This window comes from Lepidochelys olivacea (assembly GCF_965140295.1).
Source record: "Lepidochelys olivacea isolate rLepOli2 genome assembly, chromosome: 2".
NCBI classification, from domain to species: domain Eukaryota; kingdom Metazoa; phylum Chordata; order Testudines; family Cheloniidae; genus Lepidochelys; species Lepidochelys olivacea.
This window is the reverse complement of record NC_140412.1, coordinates 146981075-147000650: the sequence shown is the minus strand read 5'-3', so window position 1 is coordinate 147000650 and position 19576 is coordinate 146981075. Positions and strand designations below refer to the sequence as shown.

Below are 19576 nucleotides of genomic sequence, written 5' to 3'. Positions count from 1 at the left end.
CAGTGGACGCGTTATTCCTTGACTTTAGCAAGGGTCGGTCCTGGGGCTGGTTTTGTTCAATATCTTCATTAATGATCTGGAGGATGGAGTGGATTTCACCCTCAGCAAGTTTGAAGATGACCCTAAACTGGGAGGAGAGGTAGATATGCTGGAGGGTAGGGATAGGATACAGAGGGACCTAGACAGATTAGAGGATTGGGCCAAAAGAAATCTGATGAGGTTCAACAAGGACAAGTGCAGAGTCCTGCACTTAGGACGGAAGAATCCCATGCACTGCTACAGACTAGGGACCGAGTGGCTCGGCAGCAGTTCTGCAGAAAAGGACCTACGGGTTACAGTGGATGAGAAGCTGGTTATGAGTCAACAGTGTGCCCTTGTTTCCAAGAAGGCCAATGGCATTTTGGGATGTATAAGTAGGGGCATTGCCAGCAGATCAAGGGACGTGATCGTTCTCCTCTAGTCGACATTGGTGAGGCCTCATCTGGAGTACTGTGTCCAGTTTTGGGTTCCACACTACAAGAAGGATGTGAAGAAATTGGAAAGCATCCAGCGGAGGGCGACAAAAATAATTAGGGGACTGGAACACATGACTTATGAGGAGAGGCTGAGGGAACTGGGATTGTTTAGTCTGTGGAAGAGAAGAATGAGGGGGGATTTGATAGCTGCTTTCAACTACCTGAAAGGGGGTTCCAAAGAGGATGGATCTAGACTGTTCTCAGTGGTAGCAGATGACAGAACAAGGAGTAATGGTCTCAAGTTGCAGTGCGGGAGGTTTAGGTTGGATATTAGGAAAAACTTTTTCACTAGGAGGGTGGTGAAGCACTGGAATGGGTTACCTAGGGAGGTGGTGGAATCTCCTTCCTTAGAGGTTTTTAAGGTCAGGCTTGACAAAGCCCTGGCTGGGATGATTTAGTTGTGGATTGGTCCTTCTTTGAGCAGGGGGTTGGACTAGATGACCTCCACAGGTCCCTTCCAACCCTGATATTCTATGATTCTGTGATTCATAGGCCTTAGGCCTACTATGCCACTGGACTTCTAGCAGTTTAAAATCTCCCAGATTGGCTTCAGTAGCCTCCAGGAGATTGAGCCTGATTCGGGGAGACTCACGGCCATGCCGAGAGGGTTGGCAACTGTAATCAGCCACCTGGGAGTGATTGCAGCCCAGCCATAGGGAGAGAGAAGGGCCAGCTAGGACTGCAATAGGGAAGGGGTAGGAATGGGACAGCAATAGCAAGAGGGTTGGGAGAGCTGAGCAGGGGGCTTGGGCTGGGAAGGGTGGAGCAGGAGGCAGGGGATGGGTAATAGTGGATCCTCAAAAAAGATAAAATGAAGTTGGAAGGTCACCTTAGTAAGACGTTTGGGAACCACTGCTCTTGACTCATTCAGCCTTCAGCCCATCCCTGCTTATGAAGCACAAGATAAAGAGTGAGCTTTGTAACATACCTACAAGCTAGCAAAGTAGACTATGCCAGATCAAGGTCAGCAGTGCATTCCGAAGTTGAGGAAACTTCATGGAGGACACTCTGCCAACAGACTCTCTGTCATTTAATCAAGTGGGCTCCAGCTGAAGTGGCCTGTGCTGATCTCAGTTGTGACAATATGACAAGGGGGGAAGAGGTGATCTCTCAGGTGACTAAATCCAAAACTATTGAGGGCTTGATAGATCAAAACTGATTCCTTGAATTCTACCCAGAAGCTTATTAGAAGCCAGTGTAAATCCTAGATCTTAGAACGCCTGTTTAATGTGTTTCCAACATGTAACTGCTGAATAAATTAATCACAGCATTCTACATTAGCCTACGCTTCTTATAGTTCTAAGGGACAGCCTAATGTACAGTGCATGATAGTTGTAGTCTAATATTGAGGTGACAAAAGCATGGATAATTATGACAAGGACCTCTTCTCATGAGGCACAGATGGAAAAATCTCTCTTGGCCACATCAAGGAGCAGAGTAGAATCTAATAACACACCCAAATTTATGCAGATATGTTATTGAGGCAGTGTGCCCTTTATTTATAAGAGATGCCATAATAAATTCCTCAAAGTCTTTCAGCAGCTTTTCCCAGCCCACCAACAATATCTCTTATCTTGTCTGGATTAAATTTCAGACAGTAAATGGAGACTTACTCCAGACATAGATCAAGAAGCCCCAATCCAAGCTCCAGTTTCATTTTAACACTCGGTAATTAATTCCATATCTCCAGCTGGGGCAGTTTTGGAGACTTAGAGCTGATTGCTATTGACATGCTGAATGCCTTTACAGCCCATTCATCCTTATTAAGCCTCCCAGCAAACTCATATACACATTAAACAAGAGCTATGACAATATAGACCCTGTGGCACTGCTTGGGAGAAGATATTCTGAGCAAAAGAACAATTACAATTAACCTTTGTTAAGATAAGAATGGAACAGCTCCAGTGAAGCTTCACTCACTTGTGCTATCATGTGCAAACAATTTAAGAAAAGCATGGTCTGAAAAACTGCTAACAATAATAATCAGCACAAACACATTGGTTTTTATCCATTGCTAGAAGTTAATACAACTAGTGCAGTTTCTACTCCATGTCCACAACTCAGTTGACTTTGATGTAAGGACTCTTAAAGCCCTCAGATTTGCACTGCTACAGCCTTCTCAATGACCTTCCTCGGAGGTTGGATACTGGTCAATAGATAACCAAATTGTCAATACCAGAAGTTGCTTTCTTGAGCATTGGCCTCACAACAGTTTCTTAAAGAGCTCCTGGCATCCTTCTCCATTTTCCAGAAATACTGGCTATCTTAACCTATAATGGACCCAGTACCTCCCTACAGGCCTTCACCAGCCAACAAGGTTATGCAAACCATAGCCCACACCAAGCATTACTTATTATGAAATACTGGGCAAAGTGACTCAAACACTGTGTTACTCATATTCCATTCCCCCTTAAGAAACAAAGACTTCTGTGTGCACAGAGTGATTTTAAAACGTGGGTTTTACAGTTATCATAGCACCTGGTTCATTCATTGGGTTGAGAGAGTAAAACAATGTTCCTTGATGTCATATTCCAGTGTATAGCATCTTATTGTTACTTTAGTGCAACGATTAACTATGGTATTTATAATTATTTCCTTTAATATATTCCCACGTCATCTTCAATTTCTTATTTTTAATAGAATATTAAATCCTTAATGGGGGTAGAAAAGACCAAAGGATTTTGCCAGATCGTGGTATCTCCCAGTTTTAGAGATGGAATGTCCCATTTGATTCAGTCTGCTGGTCTGGGAGGGATGACACATAATACAGTCCTGATGGCCTGGCCACAGTCATGGAAACAGACCGATAATCCTTTCTCATGGAAAAATTTTGTTGGTATGTATTCTCTTAGTTTTATTTATGCCATTTTAATGAAAATATATAATGGTAATGTATTTTAAATGTTATTTTGTAAACTTGTTACCTGGAAAAACAAATGTCAGAGATTTATATGTAGTTCTACTGTAAGACCTACTCAAAATAGTGGGCTAATATTAGTCCCATTGAGGTCAATGAAAACTGGTGGGTGCTCAGCACTTTTGAAAATCAACACACTTTATTTAGATGTCAAAATATGGACTTCAAAGCCTAACTTTAGGCTCCTATTTTTGACAGTTTTGACATAAATAATTATAAAATTGGCCCCTTCTTATTCAAGAAATTTACTTCTTGTGTGCATTCAAATTCTTACAAAATTCTTTTATCAGCCTTTACTCCTTTTAGCCTGCTGAGCCAATACAAATAAGAAGGCAAAGCAAATGGATTCTGTTCTTTCTTGTGCATTATTATTTGAATTGATTATTAAATTCTAGAGCTGGCAAAAAATATATTTTTTTTTCAGTAAATAAAATGCATATTCTTTATTGGAGCATTTCTAAGCAAAACGATACTTTGATTTAAAATAAAAAATTGTAATTTTCTTTTTGATTCAAGTTACAAAATATATTTTTTAAAACATTTTTTCTCTTTCTTTTCCATTTTTTGCCACTGAATGAATGATGTGGGTTCACTTTTTCCTCTTTTCTTCTTTTCTCATTTTGCAGCTCTGTAAACTTTTCAAATTGGAGAAATTTTGAGAAGTTAGAGAAGAAAAAGAAAAAAAAGAGAGGAAAAAGTGTCAGGGGGAACTTGAACATTATTCATTGTATTGTACCACATGACAAAAGGAGAGAAAAATGGGGGGGGGAAAGAGGGCAAAATTAAAATATGAAATTTCAAAAAAAAATGATCAAAAATTCTAATAAAACCAAATTTTCAGTTAGAAACAAAACAAAAAGTTTAATTTAATTTTGTTCTGAAATTTCCACTCTAAAATTTTTGGTCAAAAATATTTTCTTAACAAAAATGTTTCAATAAAAGCCCATTTTTTTAACCAGCTCTACTACGTTCCAATCTGTTACATCAATGAAAATGTATTTAAGGCCGTGGTATTGCTCACATCACCAGACACACGATTTAAGGACAGTGGGATTGCATGTGGCTACTGAGGGTTACATTTGGCTTACATAACCTTTTATTACAGGTGGTGATTAGTGTAAAGGATCTTTTATCTCAGAACCTAGATTCTACTGTTTTCTTTAAAATAAAAAAAAATGTTGTTATTAACATATAATTAAAATATAATCATTCAAATTATACAAATATTTATCCTTATTAATACTAACTGTATAAATTCACATTTCAACACACGTATTATAAATCTTTTTCATAACATATCTCACCTTCTAATTCCACCTAATATGAATGAAGAAAGTCTCAAGCCTCTAACCAGGGATCACACAAATATCATGTTGGAAGTTCTAGTCTGTAGTCAGTTACACATGTTGTCCAAATATGAACAGTTACTGAGATTACCACATGAAATCTTTCATAAATGTTTGCCTTCTTCTATTGTTTTTCCTCTGTAAATCATGTAAGTTATCATTAAATCGTACATACGTCCCTTTTTATGTAATGTAATTGCAGTCGTTTCGGTCCCAGGATATTAGAGAGACATGGTGGGTGAGGTAAAATCTTTTACTGGGGCAGCTTCGGTTAGTGAGAGAAAGCTTTTCTTCTTCAGGTCTGGGAGTACCTGTGCTGTGTGGCTCAAATAGTGCTGTGTGGCTCAAAAGCTTCTCTCTCTTACCAACAGAATAGTGCTGTGTGGCTCAAAAGCTTCTCTCTCACCAACAGAAGTTATTCCAATAAAAGACGTTACCTCACCCATATTGTCCTCGTTATGCAAATCATGTGCCCTGCTTCACTTCTGCTTATTTCTCTACATTTGTTTCCTTTAAAAGATCCATTTGTGTTTACTCCACTTCTTATAATTGTCTATATATTTATTTTGTTCAAACTCCAAAAATGGTAATAACATTATTAAATCTGTTTGATTTAATATAAAGCTCATTTTTCCATTGCAATGTTTTCTTGTACTTTTTCTCCGTGCCATTAATGTTGAGGATTGCCTGCTGTCACACTGTTTGTGGCTCCTGAGTGGCTCATGACAGTCAGGGCAGACTGTCAAAAACAGGGCAGACACCCCAGATTGGTGGTGTGTTCTACAATTAGTTTTCACCAAGTCAGTTACAATGTGAACTCCTGGAACACTATAACAGTTTTAACATGGAGTCACAGACAGTCCCCTTAGACTCTTCAGTCTATCTTGCCACTCAATCAAACTAGACTTAGTGGTAAAAAATAGTCACCTAGACCAAAAATCACACCATAGTCAGGTTGCTGCCAGTCTCAAGAGACCAGTCACTTACCCCAGATCTATTGGTACTCTAGATCTTACATCAAAAACAACGCCTGTAGCCAATCCTATAATAAACCATTTAAAGGTTTATTAAATAGGGAAAAGAAACGAGAGTTATTTTCAGGTTTAAGCAAGCAAACATATACACACAAATGAGTTATTACCTATATCCTAAGAGTGACAGAGTTGTAGTGATCTGTCAATTCAAAGTGTCTTTTAGGGTTGACCTAGGGATAACCCTATGGAGTTCTCTGCCTCAGTTTGGAGTCTCTGGCCCTGTCAGAGTTCAAATAGCAAAGAAAGAGATGGAAAATATTCCTGTGACTTTATTTCCTTCATTCAGCTTCCAAGTCCACAGGAAGAGTTTCCTTGCCTTGCACATAGCATTTCTGAGGTGCAATAGGGCCATTAACCAATCCTTCATGTTTCGATGTTCCTTGATGGACCATCTAATTGTGATATTCCTGGATGGGTAAGGGGGACGATTCCAGTGCCTGGGTTCACAGCATCAGAGCAAACATTTTAAAAGTTATAAAAGCAAAACTTACATATTTTCTTATAACATGGAATACCAACATTACAACTGAGATTAATGCATGCAGCAACTTACAAGCATTTCAGAAGAGTCTAAACACTACATACATTCTTATAAAACTAAACCTATTTTGAACAAAACTAACATACATGTGAACTGGTCTTGTTATCCAGCACAATCTGGGGCACCCTGCCTATATCCTACAGAGGGCTCCAGGTGTGACCCAGTCAGTTTAGGCACCCCCACTCTTTTCTTTCCGAAGGCTCATGGCATAAGGCACCTACCCGTACGCACGGGGCTCAGGGAGAAACCTGGTCAGTTTAAGTACCCACCCTTACCCACGAGGCTCAGGGCTCTACAGGTCTGCGGAATCTTTTCCCAGTGCCTTACACTTAAGAGCCTTACACAGCTGTGCTCTAAACATCTATTTGTTAGCAACACACACAGAATACATATGCCAAGCAAATCTATTGTGCTCACCACTCCCAATGTACAGACAAATTTCATCCGATGGCCAGTGAGGATCCACTTATCTGGGGTTCCTGGCACCCGCACACATCACAGTCGTGCAGGGGATACTATATCTTGCAGCTTGTTGTTGTATTGCAGTAAAGAGTTGATTCCCAAAGAGCTTTGCTTTTCATTTACATTATATAGATAAAACTAGCTACCTCCTTCAAATTTACTAAACCTATCACATTATCCCACACCCTAACTAACAAAATTTTTAACCAATTACACACTGATGCAATCACATGCAATCCCACTGTCCTGTGTGTCATCCTTCCTAACCAAGTATTTGTATTTTATCTTTCATGTCCAAATTGAAACTTATTTGTGACCTTCTCTGTTTGTGCAGATGGTCAGCATAAATTCACTGGTCAGAACTTACCTTATCTCTGTGCCATTTGTTGAGTCTCTCTGAATCCTTGCTAAAATTTCCCAGTGCCTGGGTATCTCTACTTTACAACCTTGGTGGTTATAACTCTTGTTAGGGATGTTCGGTCCTTTATCAGCAACAGCAGCAGCAGCAGATTATCCTTTTTTTTTTTTTTTTTTTACAATTCTAGTGGTGACCTCCCTGAGTTTCACACAAGACTGGTTTAATATGGGGGGATTGATTAGGTCTCTGGCCTACAATTACCCGCCGTGATGATGCTTTCACCCAAGCAGTCATCACTACCATGGGATACCCATGTTACATTAGTAGGTTACACTTCCTGGGTATGGTGAGCAACAGTGTTAGTTAATTCGCATGTTGGCCATCTTGTATCTTCCAGGTGATTCTTCTTACACATTCTGCCAATATCACCATGCGTAAAAGCAAAGCCAATTGGATTCCAATTATCACCACTATGGGGTGAATCATTGTATTAAAAGCTCCAGTCGCCATAGGCAACCATTCCAATAATGTTTCCCACCAAGGGTTATATTCTGTTTCAGCAATGGTTTTTAAAAGCTTGGTCCTTGTTGATTGTTGTGCTGCATCACTGCAGATTGTTCTTTAGTGCATTTTATATATTGGAAATGGTCTTGCAACACAGAGTGAATTAACAGTTATCAAACTAAACTTATTTTCAGACCTATATTAACAAATCTTATATCACTAAATACATGGACATTGTACTGCAAATGTTGTACAATCCAAAGGGGTACGTACTATTCAAAATTACAACTGTTAACTTCACTAACATTACAAAAACATCTTATTACTTAAATATGTCATAAAACATACTTCATTATTATTTACAATAATTTCCAGACAATGTTTTCTAACACATATTACAGCCTTGACCTACATAAATTACAGCTGATTTTTGTTCTGTAAACACATTAAACATGCACCTTTGAGTGCACTTGGTTTTATCGTAAAAGTAACTCCTTCCTTGTTTGCAAGTTTTGGTCCTCACATACATATCCTAAATCTTCATGAGCTATACATTGGGATACATCTATGTTTTTTCATTGTTCATATTTTTGGTGGGTCCATGCATTAAAAAAGGGAAGATGGAGGATCCTGGGAACTACAGGCCAGTCAGCCTCACCTCAGTCCCTGGAAAAATCATGGAGCAGGTCCTCAAGGTATCAATTCTGAAGCACTTAGAGGAGAGTAAAGTGATCAGAACAGTCAGCATGGATTCACCAACGGCAAGTCATGCCTGACTAATCTAATTGCCTTCTATGATGAGATAACTGGCTCTGTGGATGAGGGAAAAGTAGTGGACGTGTTGTTCCTTGACTTTAGCAAAGATTTTGCCACGGTCTCCCACAGTATTCTTGCCAGCAAGTTAAAGAAGTATGGGCTGGATGAATGGACTATAAGGTGGATAGAAAGTTGGCTAGATTGTCGGGCTCAACGGGTAGTGATCAATGGCTCCATGTCTAGTTGGCAGCCAGGATCAAGTGGAGTGCCTCAAGGGTCGGTCCCGGGGCCAGTTTTGTTCAATATGTTCATAAATGATCTGGATGATGGTGTGGATTGGACCCTCAGCAAGTTTGCAGATGACACGAAACTGGGAGGAGAGGTAGATACGCTGGAGGGTAGGGATAGGATACAGAGGGCCTAGATAAATTAGAGGATTGGGCCAAAAGAAATCTGATGAGGTTCAACAAGGACAAGTGCAGAGTCCTGCATTTAGGACGGAAGAATCCCTTGCACTGCTACAGACTAGGGACCGAATGGCTAGGCAGCAGTTCTGCAGAAAAGGACCTAGGGGTTACAGTGGACGGGAAGCTGGATATGAGTCAACAGTGTGCCCTTGTTTCCAAGAAGGTCAATGGCATTTTGGGATGTATAAGTAGGGGCATTGCCAGCAGATCGAGGGATGTGATCGTTCCCCTCTATTCAACATTGGTGAGGACTCATTTGGAGTACTGTGTCCAGTTTTGGGCCCTACACTACAAGAAGGATGTGGAAAAATTGGAAAGAGTCCAGCGGAGGGCAACAAAAATGATTAGGGGACTGGAACACATGACTTATGAGGAGAGGCTGTGGGAACTGGGATTGTTTAGCCTGCGGAAGAGAAGAATGAGGGGGGATTTGATAGCTGCTTTCAGCTACCTGAAAGGGGGTTCCAAAGAGGATGGATCTAGACTGTTCTCAGTGGTAGCAGATGACAGAACAAGGAGTAATGGTCTCAAGTTGCAGTGCGGGAGGTTTAGGTTGGATATTAGGAAAAACTTTTTCACTAGGAGGGTGGTGACACACTGGAATGGGTTACCTAGGGAGATGGTGGAATCTTCTTTCTTAGAAGATTTTAAGGTCAGGCTTGACAAAGCCCTGGCTGGGATGATTTAGTTGGCAATTGGTCCTGCTTTGATATTCTATGATTCTATGAGGGTCCACTGAATACATTACTAGGTAGTATCGGATATATATTAATAGTGTGGATAGGGTAGACAGATATTACATATGCTTGAATGGTCATTTATTTGATCCTTATAAAAAGTAAAGTTTACCAATTTTCACCAAGATGCCAGTTGTCTTTTTTCCTGAGTGATATTTTTTTCCACAACAACTTTTTATTTCCAAAGGCAACTTTTTTGTTGTTTTTTTTTGTTTTTCGCATGCCTTCTCAGATCATTTGGATGACTATTTGCTGACTCATTTCCTGGGCCTGTGTACAGGCTAATGCTAAGGATACATTTCCTTGTAGTGTCTCCGTAGTCACTGCTAAAAGTAATATTTTTTTTTCACCTTGCTATTGCCATACTATCAGTATTTTAGAAAATAATTGTTGCCCCATTCCTAATTTTAACAAGGTTGCACTGAGGGGCTTTTCCAGTTCTTGTATTTCTGCTGTAACATAACTTAATTTATTTGCGAATACCTTCATGTTAATAGTATTCAGTATTCCAACTTCTAATCCCATTCCAAAGCAGTTTCCAATACACCCCTTGGGGTTCTTTTCCTTATGGATTTTACGACATACCATAATTTTAAACATGCTGCCTATCCCTTATGGAGAGTTTGTACATATGAGGCACATTGAGGTATAACCTTGGATACATTTAACTCAGTGAGATCCAGATCAATTTGTTTTAGAGATTGTATTGGTGTTACAATAACTCATTCCCTATGATTCAATTTTACCACATGTGGTCCATTCAATGGATATCTTCTTGTTTTTTCATATATCAGCTTCAGTTGCAAGTACCTTAAAATACAGTTGTACCTAAATGCTTTGCAACGTGTACTTACCTAGCTGGGTAGAAGCAGTATGAAACGTGGTCAGACACTGATTTCGTAAGTGAACTTTAGGCTGTTTTTAAAATATATTTACTGCCATGGGTTTCTTTGATCCATTCTGGGGGTTCCATTTTCCCTATATCCCTAGTATCCATTTGCCAAGGTTTATTTTTACAGTTCCCTTACACTCAAAATTGCTGCTCAGAGGGAATAGTCAGTGTATTGGGACTTTACTTCCAGATTTGAACCAATTTTAGGTTTATTGAATTCCCTTAATGCCCTGATGTCAATGTCCCTTCCTGCCTGCCAAACAAATTCAATAGCAGCTATATCTTCATTGGGCCTTTATTTTACTGCTCCTTATAGTAATTAGGAAAGGTGTTGTGATACCCTCCCTTTTTAATGCCCACCACAGTAATGCTAGCAACAAGACAAACAACACAAATCTTCACAATCTTCATTGCGACAGTAGATGTATAGTATTTTGGTTTGATCTTCTGCTGATGCCAGCTTTTTCTAAAGTACTGAAAGACAAAAAACATTTTTTCTACCCTCTTTCGGGGGAGGCAGATTATTGCTTAAAATACCCCTTCCTTTTACAAATCTCCTTGCTGATTACAGGCAAAACAAAGAAATTACCTCCATACTTTCCTGTGTTTTTGTTTTATAGGCAGGCCAGGTTTCAAGAGGTGGAGTGAATAGGAAACCAAGAAGTTCCAGAAAGCATCAGGGAATGTCAAAGTGTAGTTTGGGTGGGGGCCTGGAAAACAGTTCTGAATTTGCTGCAGGGGAGGGCAGGCATGCATTTGTTCTGATGGCAGTCTTATGAGGGACTTAAGCATTTCTGCTGCTCCATTACTTTTATCATTTGCTTAGTGGCATCCTTAACAAAGTCCTGGTTTTCTTTTCTGTCCTGCCTTTCAATTTCTCTCCACTCCCTGCATTCCCTTTTTTTCTGCATCAGAGTATTGCAGGACCTCCTGGAACATGTCCTCCTTGCTCCGTCTTGACTGCTTTCTTATCTGACAGAGGTGCTTCGCTGATGTTTAGGGGGTTCCCCTGAAGGCCACATCTGCAGAAGCACAAGAAGCAACACACAGAAGCATAATTGTTAGTTCACACACAGGATTGAATCACTACAGTTCAGCATACTTCTTGTAACATACCAAGCACTTTCTCACTGTCCCTTGGCAAGCACACATCTCAGCAAACACCTGAGGCATGGGAAGTTTAGCCCAGGTGGGGAGAGGGAGTGAGACTTTGTACCTGGGATAAACAGTAGTGGTGTTTATGAAAGAGTCGTGGTGCTGATGACTTGGGACAGTATTGTAAATTCTTGACCCCTTTTCCACAGGTGGGGGGTCATTGAAGCAGATATCTCACTCCTGAGGGCAACCAGGGAAACAAGGCTGTATCAGCTGCATGCTTTTGACTTCCAATCCGATCCCTATGCTGCTCACCTGTGTGCCCCTTTGGTTCCTGCACAAGTGATTGCAGAGTGACATGGAAAAGTTTTATTCAAGGGGGAAGGAACAGGGCAGCTCTGCCAAGGAACCTCCAGAGAGGATTGCCGAGTATTTCCAGGAAAGTTTCCTAGAGATCTCTCTGAAGGATTCCTGTGAAATCTCAGTGTGCATCAACACACTGTTTGTTTAGCTGCACACGGAATCGTCCAACAAACAGAAACACAGCTAGCCTTGTCCATTTCTATCTTTTCACCCATCAGGTAACTGAACACCATCAACTCAAAACAAACACTTACCAGGGGTCTCCTCTCCTGCTTCTTGTTCACCAGAGTGGGAGTGCAGGACTGGCTAGACCACTCCAGAGTGGAGAACAGTTCTTGACTGATCTGACCACCTGGCGACCCCACCATGGGCTCCGCAGTGTACTCTAACTCCACCTCCTCGGCCACGACCTAGTCCTCTGGGTTAGGTCCTCTTTCTACCACCTCAAGCCCTGCTGAAGTGTCCACGGTGCTGTTGGTAGTGGAGGTGGGGTTGCTGCCGAGGATAGCATCAACTCCTTAAAGAACCGGCAGGCCTTTGGCATAGCATCCTAGCAACGGTTTCCCTCACTTGCTTTCTGGTACACCTGCCTCAGCTCCTTTATCTTCTTTCTGCACTGCACCGTGTCCCTATGATACACTTTTTCACACAAGCCACAAGAAATCTTCCTGTAGGTATCGAAATTCCTAAGGCTGGATTGCAGCTGAGACTGGACAGCCTCCTCTCCCCAAATACTAAGCAGATCCAACAGCTCTGCATTGGTCCAAGCAGGAGACCATTTGCTGTGTGGAATTGCCATGATCAGCCGGGAAGATGCGATGTGAGCTCTCCACACTGATCAAACAGGAAGTGGAATTTCAAAAATTCGTGCGGCTTTAAAGGGGGAGAGGTGGAAGGTTGTTTAGCTGGCTGCAGGGCAGAGGACGGAGTTCAAACTGCTGATGAGAGTGGGCAGGATTGGCATTGTGAGACACCTCCTGGAGTTCATTTACAGCGGCAAAACCAAGGAGGATATCTACACTGGCACTTTGCCGCTAAAATTTTGGCACAAAAACCCCTGTGTCTGTCATCAAAGTGGTTATATTTTGTCACCAAAACAAGTCAGTTTTGTTGTCAAACGTGGCATTGCAATGTGTACACATCCACTGTTTTGATGACAAAAGCTGCCTTTTGCCGACAAAATTGTACAGTGTAGACAAGGCCTTAGCTACCAAGTACAATCTCTGCAACACAGCTGCGTTAGTTTGCTGTTTCAAACCCCACATTTGTTCCTCCAGTGTCTATGGCTTTTGTTTGCCTGCCAAATGGATGGCAGGATTGCTCTTCTTTGCTGCAGTTAATTGTTCCTGGGCAACTCCGTGGGTTAATGCATTAACTTTAGATATTAACCCACTCACTCTCCATTTTTCACTTTGAAATTCTTTTTTTATCCACTCCCCTGGGATCAAGTTTTTATCCACTCTTGTCTCTTAAGATGGTCTGTTAACTCTGCTACCATCCACAATTCCTGCCATTCCCTTCTCAAGGGGGCATATGGCTCTTCTGGGAAGGCATTGGAGAGAGGGGTATGACCATCCTGGATCTGTCCCCTCAAGATCAGCCCAAATATTCCCACCCCAAGTATTCTCCCAGGGGACTGAAGTACCCCCGGTGTCTGCACCTACTCCTCTCTTTACTGCTGCCACAATGCCTCTCTGAGCTCCCAACATATTTTCCAGCTTCTCTATCTGCTGTCTATCTCCAGTCACTGTTTGCATGGGCCTGATCCTGCTTTCCTCAGAGAACTGTTCCTTTCCATGGGCACGAGCCTTGTACCACTACCCATTTAGCAAGGAAGGTGGGCTCCCCAACCAGCCTCCACTGCTCCTGGTCCCCTTTCTTGGTGTCTGGGGTGGTAATTCTGCCATTAGGTTGCGAACCTCAGCTGGCAGAAGGATACCAGTATTCTGTCTGACCATTATGTTTGGCTCAATCAGTTCCATCCAAATGACCTAGGTTACCTGCATTCTTCACTAGTCTGATCTCCAGATAGGAGATTATCAGCTCTTATATAATGCCTCCAACCTTGGCAAGAGTTGGCATCTGGCCTGCAAGTATCACACCTTGTTTTTCAAAAACAAATGATCTCACATCTACCTTCTCATAATAATTGCATTATCTCTGCGTCCTTCCCTGAGTTAACTTCCTTTGCACAATAAATTAATGGAATCACCATGGTTTCTGTTGGTAGCATAACTTTATTTATCTTGAAAATATCTATTCATATTCTCCTCCAAAATTCTGTTATCTTTGGACATTCCTTCCATAGATGCGGAAAAGTCCCTATAACAGTGGTGGGCAACTGTGGTCTGTGGGCCACATGCAACCCATCAGGGTAATCTGACTGCGGGCTGCGAGACATTTTGCTGATGTTGACCATCCGCAGGCACAGCCCCCTGCAGCTCCCAGTGGCTGCAGTTCACCATTCCCGGCCAATGGGAGCTGCAGGAAGTGGCGGCCAGCACGTCCCTGCGGCTTGACACTTCCTGCAGCTCCCATTGGCCAGGAAAGGTGAACTGCAGCCATTGGGAGCTGCAGGGGGCTGTGCCTGCAGACGGTCAACATCAGCAAAATGTCTCGCAGCCCACAATCAGATTACTCTGATGGGCCGCAGGTTGTCCACTACTGCCCTATAGTGACTATATACCTTAATCAAACACAAGTTATTAGGCTTATTACAGGCATAATTGGATGAAATTCCATGGCCTGTGAAGGTTATAGAATTAATCTTCTCCAACATTAATAACAACTCCCTTTTTAATGTATCTTCCTTAGCTTAATGGCTGTAACACTGATAAAATATTTTGTAATAATTGTCCTTATCATTACACAAATTCATTTTGGCTCTCCTCCAGATATTTTTCCATTGTTCTAAAATTATATCTATTATGAAATATTTTTTTTCCCATTTTTCACTAGAGGTAGTCCTGTCTTCCAGTTCCATCAGCAACAATTCATTGTATCATGTGAACATCAGGGCCTTAGAATTGGCGTTACCTACATTAGTGTTCTTATTTTCATTAATAGTCTTCTGAATCTTTTGCTTCCTAGATGGGTTATGATATAATGATTTAGTTCAAAATAAGCCAAAGCTATTATATTATAATGTATTATATTAATATTCTCCATGAGTTCTTTGATGGCATTGATTTCCATAATTTTATTATTATGGTATAGCTGGCTAATGTCTATATATCCTTTTTCCTTCTATACTTTGTATATTAGAATTAGATAACTCAGTTGAAATTGTGGCATGTCTCTAATAGATAAGCCGGGGATGGGGGGGAGAGAAGGAGCCCTCTTGTTTGTATCAAATTCCATATCCGAAGGGTTGTTGTGGCATCTGCATTGTCTCCCTTTTGTGTTAGTCTAACAATTTTTCAGTAAAAAGATGAATGAACTAAATTTATATTTTCTTGCGGCCACAACCTCCTGTGCAGTGATGGGGGAGTTGAAGGGGTGGAGCAATGGCCCCTCCCCTGAGGCTGCCCTCCTCTGCCAGAGGAACGGGTAGCTGGTGCGAGTTCCCCACCTTCCTAGGAGTGGTGGAGGTCAGGCTTCTGGCTTCAGCTCTGGGGTGGCAGGTGCCAGGCTCCGGCCACAGGGCTTCAGGCTCCATCTCCCATTATGGGGGCTTCAGGCTACAGCCCTGAGCTCATTCCCATCCATCGCCCTGGCCCCCACTACCTCCCTACCTATCTCTCCATCCATGGCTTGCCAGGGCTGCATAAGTCTGCTGTGAAAAGTGATACATACAAATATACATATATCAGTTTTCACAAAAGCAGCCTTACTAGCTATCAAGGCTAAAAAAAAAAAACAGCCAAAAAAGCAAAAGAAACAACAACAAAATGGACAAGAATGTGCAGAGCATCTTATTTTGTTTCTATTCTGTTTAGTTCCAGTAAAGAACTAAAGACAGAGACAAGTGTACATTATTTTTATGATTGAGTCTGAAAAAAACCCCTACAGAAATAAATTACAATGATTTGGATGTGTATATGTTCATATTTATTTGTTTTTCCTAAAGTTAACTAAGTATTTTAGGAAAAATTGTCAGAGCGGCCACCAAAAAATTTCTTGTGAGAACCCCTGGTCTAGGTAATACTTAATCCTGCCGTGAATGCAGATGACTGGATTAGATGATCTCTTGAGGTCCCTTTCATTCCTTCAGTTCTATGATTCTTTGAGTTGATTGCACATGTCCATTGCACTGCCAGTGCATGTGCATTCCAGTGCACAGTTTTCAGAGAGATTTTCCCTTAGCAGTACTATATGGGGCAGCATGAGCACCCTCTGTTGTCTCATGCACTGTGCGCAGGCATAAAAGGTAGAGCTGCCCCCGACCTTCTCTGTTCTTTCCTACTGCCCGTGATGGTTGTTGAGCTCTCTTCTTGGCTTCTGCAAGTCTTTTAATCTAGCATGTAAATCGTTCCCGTTTTAGAATCTCTATGATTAGTATAGTTTAAAAAAATTTTTTTTCTGTTGTTGTGACGCCCAGTCTGGGACTAGTCCCAGCACCAGACATATGCTATGCTGTCCAGTTTCAAGCTCTGCCACTCTTGTGGTAAGGCAATACCTTTCAGTGATCCTCACCTGTGAAGGGGTCCCTGGAGTGCAACCTGGACTGTCGGACAACTGTGCTCTCCAAAACCCACCAGCCTGGGGTATTCCTCATACTGTGATGCTGATGTCAAGCTGCAAGTCTCTGATAGGCACTGCACTTACCCAGACATCCATAAGCAGGGCCATACCCAACTGAGTTACATGAATGATCTCCCAGCCATTCATGAACCATCAAGAAGGAGGCTCCAGCCAGTTCCCCCCAGCTCCTCAGTCTTGCACCCCAGAACTGTACCGTCTTGCACTGGTCAGAAGTCTGGCCAGTTAACCTGAGCTGAAATTTCCCAAGCACTTCAACCAAAACACACTGTTTTAGGTAAAATATAAAACAGATTTATTAACTGCAGAAAGATAGATTTTAAGTGATTATAAGTGGTAGACATAAAGATTAAAGTAGTTACCTTAAGAAAATGAAAAGTAAACACACATGCTAAACCCTAAACTTTCAGTAAAAAGAAAAGGAGTACTTGTGGCACCTTAGAGACTAACCAATTTATTTGAGCATAAGCTTTCGTGAGCTACAGCTCACTTGTACTCACTCTAAGATGCCACAAGTACGCCTTTTCTTTTTGCGAATACAGACTAACACGGCTGTTACTCTGTAAACTTTTAGTCTAAGCAAGAGTTGAATCAAACAGCTTTTCTCACCCTGACAGGTTAGAATTCCTAAATACACAGACTGGAACTACCCTTCCCCCCGACAAAGTCTTTGTCTTCCACATGTTCTTCCAGGTGTTGAGATGGGGGTGGGGGCGGGGGTAAGAAGGAGAGAGGCCAAGTGATGATATTGCTATCTCTCTGTCATACTTTCTTCTAGCTTGCTGGAAAGATCTTTACTGTGACGTGAATTAGTCTTCCCCTATGGTGTATGTGTCTCCTCTAAGAAGTCTCTAGGATAATGAATTGTGTGTTGATGAGCCATTAACACTGTCTGGCTATTAATGGCTACTCCTTTGTTGTAATGGAAAGGTTGGCTGTGGGCATCTCCCAACCTCACAACATTTCAGTAACACACACATATCAAAACTTCATAACTTCACTTACAATGATAGCATGTACAATCCAACAGGATATTAATATTCAACAATCAAGACTTTAAAAATGATACCATACAAGGTATATTTTGTACAAAACATACCATAATTATAAGACAGTGGTGAATATGGGAGTTGCAGGGTGCTTCTTTGAGATACAGAGTGTCACATCACCTCAGCTGATTGTCGGAGATGTAGCATCTGTAAGGGCTTTAAATACTGCTTCAGGAAGGACAGGATAGCTAGATTTAAATATCATTAGCCTGCATAGTGTTCCTTCCTCACGTCAGAGGAAGGGGCATGTCGGTGTTAACTGACAATAAGATGATTATGTTTTATGTAAACAAACAGGGCAGGACCTGGTCCTCACTGCTCTGCTAGGAAACAGTTCTACTTTGAGACTTCTGCATTATCAACTCTATACTTCTGAAAGAGGCCTACCTTCCAGGGCCTCAGAATATGCTGGCATGGTCATCTAAGCAAGTTGAAACACCAGAGTGGTCCCTTTGTCCAGACATAGCACAGTCCATTTTCCAGCTCTCAGGAATTCTCCAAGTAGATCTGTTTGCAACAGCAGATAACAGAAAATGTCACCAGTTTTGCTCCGGGAGGGCCCCAGGCCAGGTTTAATAATAGACACTTTCCTGATGCCATGGTCATTGGTCTCATGTATGCCTTTCCCCCTTTGCTTTTTCTACCCAAAGGCCTATCAAGCAAGACAAAGCACTTATACTGATCACTTATACTGATACTTATACTGATCACCCTGCACTGATACTTATACTGATCACCCAGCACTTATACTGATCACCCTGCCATGGCCCCATCAAAACTGATTTTCTGAGGTCTCAGACCTATCTATCTGTTTCCCCCACTGTCAATTCTGCTTCACCTGGACTTGATTTCACAAAATCATGGCTGCCTCCTCCACTCCCACCTTCCGGCCCTTCACCTGATGGCCTGGGGGCTAGGTGGTTAACATCAGCAGAGGAATCCTGCCCTAGAGAAGTTCAGGATGTTCTTCTGAATAGTAGAAAACCATCAACTAGAACTACTTATCTTGCTAAATGGAAAAAGGTTTCCATGTGGTCCTTGCTTCTGTTCAGCACATGCTGGATAGCTTATGATGACTGGAAAAAGGCTAATGCAGTGCCCATCTTTAAAAAAGGGAAGAAGGAGGATCCGGGAAACTACAGGCCAGTCAGCCTCACCTCAGTTCCTGGAAAAATCGTAGAGCAAGTCCTCGAGGAATCAATTTTGAAGCACTTAGAGGAAACGAAAGTGAACCTTAACAGTCAGCATGGATTCACCAAGGACAAGTCATGCATGATGAACCTAACTGCCTTCTAAGACAAGATAACTGGCTCTGTGGATAAGGGGAAAGCAGTGGATGTGTTATTCCATGACTTTAGCAAAGCTTTTGATATGGCCTCCCACAGTATTCTTGCCAGCAAATTAAAGAAGTATAGGCTGGACGAATGGACCATAAGGTGGATAGAAAGCTGGCTAGATCATTCGGCTTAATGGGTAGTGATCAATGCCTCCATGTCTAGTTGGCAGCCAGTATCAAGCGGGGTGCCCCAAGGGTCAGTCCTGGGGCCGGTTTTGTTCAATATCTTCATTAATGATCTGGAGGATGGCGTGGATTGCACCCTCAGCAAGTTTGCAGATGACACGAAAGTGGGAGGCATGATAGATACGCTGGACGGTAGGGGTAGGATACAGAGGGACCTAGAAAAATTAGAGGATTGGGCCAAAAGAAATCTGATGAGGTTCAGCAAGGACAAGTGCAGAGTCCTGCACTTAGGACAGAAGAATCCCATGCACTGCCACAGACTAGGGACCGAGCAGTTAGGCAGTAGTTCTGCAGAAAAGGATCTAGGGGTTACAGTG

At 41.9% G+C, this 19576-nt stretch overlaps 1 protein-coding gene across 1 annotated transcript in view; it reads left to right on the top strand.

Moving 5' to 3' along the window:
• Nucleotides 1–19576, top strand: part of SLC12A7 (solute carrier family 12 member 7) — a 332898-nt gene that overhangs the window by 266236 nt on the left and 47086 nt on the right. The window contains exon 18 of the mRNA XM_084618772.1: nucleotides 3156–3351. Within this exon, the coding sequence (XP_084474898.1) occupies nucleotides 3156–3351 (196 nt within the window). The remainder of the gene's footprint in view (nucleotides 1–3155; nucleotides 3352–19576) is intronic.